Source organism: Nymphaea colorata, unplaced genomic scaffold, assembly GCF_008831285.2.
Source record: "Nymphaea colorata isolate Beijing-Zhang1983 unplaced genomic scaffold, ASM883128v2 scaffold0476, whole genome shotgun sequence".
Classification (NCBI taxonomy): domain Eukaryota; kingdom Viridiplantae; phylum Streptophyta; class Magnoliopsida; order Nymphaeales; family Nymphaeaceae; genus Nymphaea; species Nymphaea colorata.
The window spans coordinates 1-4,236 of record NW_022204982.1 but is presented as its reverse complement, the minus strand read 5'-3'; the positions used below and the strand labels follow the sequence as shown (position 1 = coordinate 4,236).

The following is a 4,236-nucleotide window of genomic DNA, read 5'->3' as shown; positions in this document are numbered from 1 at the left end:
TGGTCTTGTTAAGGTTTTTAGTCTCTTTCGTTGTGCACCATGGGTTCGCTTAGTTTCTCTGGCTTCCCCTTCGCAGCTTTATAGCACGGTCACACTTTGTCGAGGGGATAAGAAGCACTATAATAACAAGGTTGATGTATATGGTTTTGCTATAGTTTTGGAGACCAGCCGCCACCCACCATTGTACTTGGAGGGAGCAGTTATGTGGCAACTGATTCCCTCGGTACACGCCACTTGATGGATAAATTACAAGAGAATGACATTACTATGATGAAGCCAGAGAAGTCCTCCCGATTTTTTGGGTACTTCTACGAGTGCTTTTCATAGCAAGCACAGGGCCTTAGGAAGATTTCCGAAGAACTTCTGCTACAGCCGGTTCTTTGCCCGGATGAACACATTGAACAGCCAAAAGAAAAGAAAAAAAAAACAAGTCCACATTGAACTGGGGAGAAACCAGCCGCCAGGTGCTACACAACAAGCTCCAGAGAAACCGAAGCATCCTGCAATGTACAGAGACAGAAGTCCGGGAAAAAAAAGTTATTTTGGCAATTAAATAAGCTTGGTTAAGTTATATGAGTGCAGTGTTATGTTCAGTTGAAGCTTTACCACTCTATCATGTTTCAGGCTTTGCATCCGCTTTTGCCAAAGTTGTGATGACAAGCCACAATGCTGTCCTGCCCATACACGAAGAAGGAAGTACATGAAAGTTGCATTCGCTTAACAAGGAGGAACCCTATATTTACTAGAACCCACTCTCTGCTGGGTGAATAGTTTTGGGGGTTTCATTTTTGCAACGGAGCCCCTCTCTTTGATGTCAATCTCCATCTCTCTCTTCGAAAGAAAGAAATGGTTGCTAGAAGAAGTCTAAGGTTTCTTTTTTTCCTCTTCAATTAGGGTGAGGACATTGGACTCCCTCAGCCCCGGTATTTATAGTCTTAAGCCATTATGACTAAATTAATAAGTGGAGATGCCATTGACGTTTTATCATTTGCTTGCCAATTGCACGTTAGATTTAGATGAAAATAACAAATATGGACGTGATTTAGACCATAGTCATAAAAATTGGTGTGCGTGTGCGCGTGTGTGTGTTAATTTTAAATATCCATAAAACATAAAAACAAGTCTGTCATTTTAAACTTTAAAACAACACCTTTTTTGGAAAAAAGTCAAAATCAAAAAGATGTTTTAAGTGGTTTTTCATCTACTTTAATGACAAATTGCTTGTTTCCAATTTTTTTATTTTATTTGTTGCTTATTCGTTTAGTTTTTGATGTTGGGATTATTAGTTTCTTGCATTTTTAAATTTTCCCTAATTTTATGTTGTGAAATAGCTTCTGATTTTTGTGCATTTTTTTAAAAAGTCAATTTTTATCCAAGATAACTTTCCTGAGACAGCATCTAAATCCCAGTAGGACACTCACTAGACGTCGGTGCCCTACATGAGTTATCTCTCTCTCTCTCTGTCTCTCTTGCCATTGTCCACTGATATTTTTTATGTATAGTGGCTGCGTGAGATCAGTCTCTTTCTTCTCTTACTTGTTATTTTTTCCTCCACACTGCTAACAGGGAATCCTTTTGAATGCTTTTCCCACTCTTAAGGGCTAGCGGATGGTACCTTTCCTAGATTTCTTTTCGTTTGGAATTTCTAGGTTCTCCTCAGCATCGAGTTCATGTTAGTGTATCTTCTTTTCACCATTTGGAATTCGTCTTTACATTTGTTCGGTGGAGATGATGATGTTTTGCCTTGTTTCATTGAGATAAATTCTGAATTTTCTTTATATTCTTAGTATATTGAGTTGTTTTTCCACATAAACTTAAAAAGGCCCAAAATTTGTTAGATAACTCCCTGTTTTATCTAATATATTCACCAATATGCAATTTTTTCTTACAATTATGATTCGGAAAGTGACAACCAAATTTTAAATTACAGCAATAAGATGGACCTACATATTCGGGATTTTGTAGTGGGCCAACTGCATTTGGTTTGGGTTAAGACGTTCCCAATTTGGAAAGGAGCAGATTCAGTGTCTTCAAAGTGAATGTGCACTAAAATTGACCTCAATGAAGTGAATGTGCAATTGGTAGTGCAAATGCACCAAGTTTTGAGAGAACCTAATTATGCTTATGTTGCAAGCGCTGTGATTAAAGAAAAAAAAAGAGGCCCACTAAATCATTAGTTATATGTTGGTCATGTCCTGCTCATTATTAGTAGAAGTTTCATATTTCATGTTTTGATATTCAAGATAGAAGCAATTTTTCTCGTCTTACTTTTTGAATTGGCACTACTTGAGTTCACATTGTCAAATTACTGCTTTGATTAACCGATATTGGACATTGTTTCGACAAAAATAGTAGACCAAACAAAATGACGGTGATGAGATGCTGGTGGAAAACAAAGTTTGATTTGGCCAATTGTAGCTAATGGAAAGGAAAAGCCAAGCTAAATCAACGAGTGGAGGCATATTCATTGGATTGGACAAATGTCAAGTCCACCTTTGAGATCGTGATTCTGAGTCAGCTGGAAAACCTGGCTCTTATTCTTTCAAAGTTTGTCAACTATGCGAATAAGCACTTATTAGTCCGTTGGTTATCTTAATTCTAATTGTCTGTGGGCAAGCATGCGATTTTTTATTGTAAAATCAAGCATCTACTTCAAAGGAAAGGGATGTGAAATACGATTTCTATGGTTGCTTAAGAAAAAATACAAATATATTGTCAATACCCATTAACTACGGTAGGTGCATACAATATAATAATAATGTACCATGCCATGGGTCTTTAACTCTTAGGTTTTCCCAAACGAAGATTTACTTACATGAATTTAGTATTGTGAAGCTGTAAAAACAACAAACTTTGTTCATTTGCTAGAATCGTCCTCTTTTGCCTATGCCCGATACCTCCTCACTTCAAAGATAAAACTTCTTTTCTGTAAAATTGGCACTCACCTTTTATTAATTGTTGGTCAATTTTATTAATTTGTTGGCCAATTCTTATTAATTTGTTGTCCCCTTATGAACTGCTCTGGAGTTGGTGACTGAGGAAACAGTGAGAATCAGGTTGGTAGTTTAATCCCCACTGCCGTTTTTCTAAACATACTACAATCGGATTTCTGAGGTAATAAAGGAACGGGGAGTGTTTCACAGCGAGCATCTATTAACACTCCCAAATGAACAAAAAAACAGAAGACAGACAAGAGTCGGCCGGACAGAGATGAATAGTTAAACAGCAAAACCAAGAACCTTTTTATTTATTCTGATGCACAAAAGTGGTTCCAATACAGTAAACATTCTGATTCACTGACTAAGGATGGACAGAGCAGTAGATGGGACTCTAGGAGGCCGTAGTAGAGCAGATCATCCTCCGGTAGCGGTTTCATTTCAGATCGGTCTTGGAGGCCCTGATGTCGCCGACAGAGGGATCCTCCACGATGTCAATGACCCTCGGCTGTCTCGCCTTCCCTTCTGCCAGCTTGGGAATAGTTACCTTCAGAACACCATTCTCCAGGTGCGCCTTAACAGCATCTAAGTTCGCATCGAAGGGCAGCCGGAACTGCTGCCAGAACTTGCCGACGGGCCTCTCCGCCCGGTGCCACTTGTCTTCCGTCCGCCTCCTTCTCCTCATCCCTTTCCTCTCGCTGCTGATCCTCAGTACCCTTCCCTCCTCCACCTCAATCTTTATGTCCTCCTTCTTCACCCTGCACTTCCCATCCCAAACATATCTCTCCTTCAGCACTACTTTTCTATTCTTCCATTTCTTGGAGAAAAAATCATTCATCCCAATTTCAGAAGACCAAAAGAAGAAGAAAAACACACACAGGGAGAGAGAGAGAGAGAGAGAGAGAGACGGAGCACCACTGTCCTGTTCTTCCATTCTTTGGAGTTCGAATAAAGGACATCAATTGCTAAACAATAGAAGAACAATGACCGATGAAAGATTAAAAGGTTATAGGAAGAAGAAGAAGAAGCTACATACCCGGGACGTCTAGGGTGATGAAATGGCAAGAGGGGATTCCTTCCAATCGGCGTGGGCAAGGGTCACGGTCGTATTCAGAGACTTGGGAAGCGTAAAGGGGGAATTTTCCAGGTCCTGAAGGGATCCACCACTCGCTGACTCCGGCTGAAACGCCACCTCCACAAACAACGACGCCATTAAGATGTCTCATCTTCTTCCCTTTCTCGACATCACGACCCCACCCTCTGCCTTCGTGCCAAGCAATCAGAAGCGCTTAAGAGAGAC

The 4,236-nt window shown here is 40.1% G+C and overlaps 1 protein-coding gene across 1 annotated transcript; it reads right to left on the bottom strand.

Annotated features, from left to right (window-relative positions):
- Positions 1-3,372: 3,372 nt before the first annotated feature.
- Positions 3,373-3,774, bottom strand: LOC116245048 (22.0 kDa class IV heat shock protein). Its single transcript, XM_031616785.1, has one exon. It carries the CDS (start codon positions 3,772-3,774, stop codon positions 3,373-3,375), a length of 402 nt encoding a protein of 133 aa, XP_031472645.1.
- Positions 3,775-4,236: the final 462 nt, after the last annotated feature.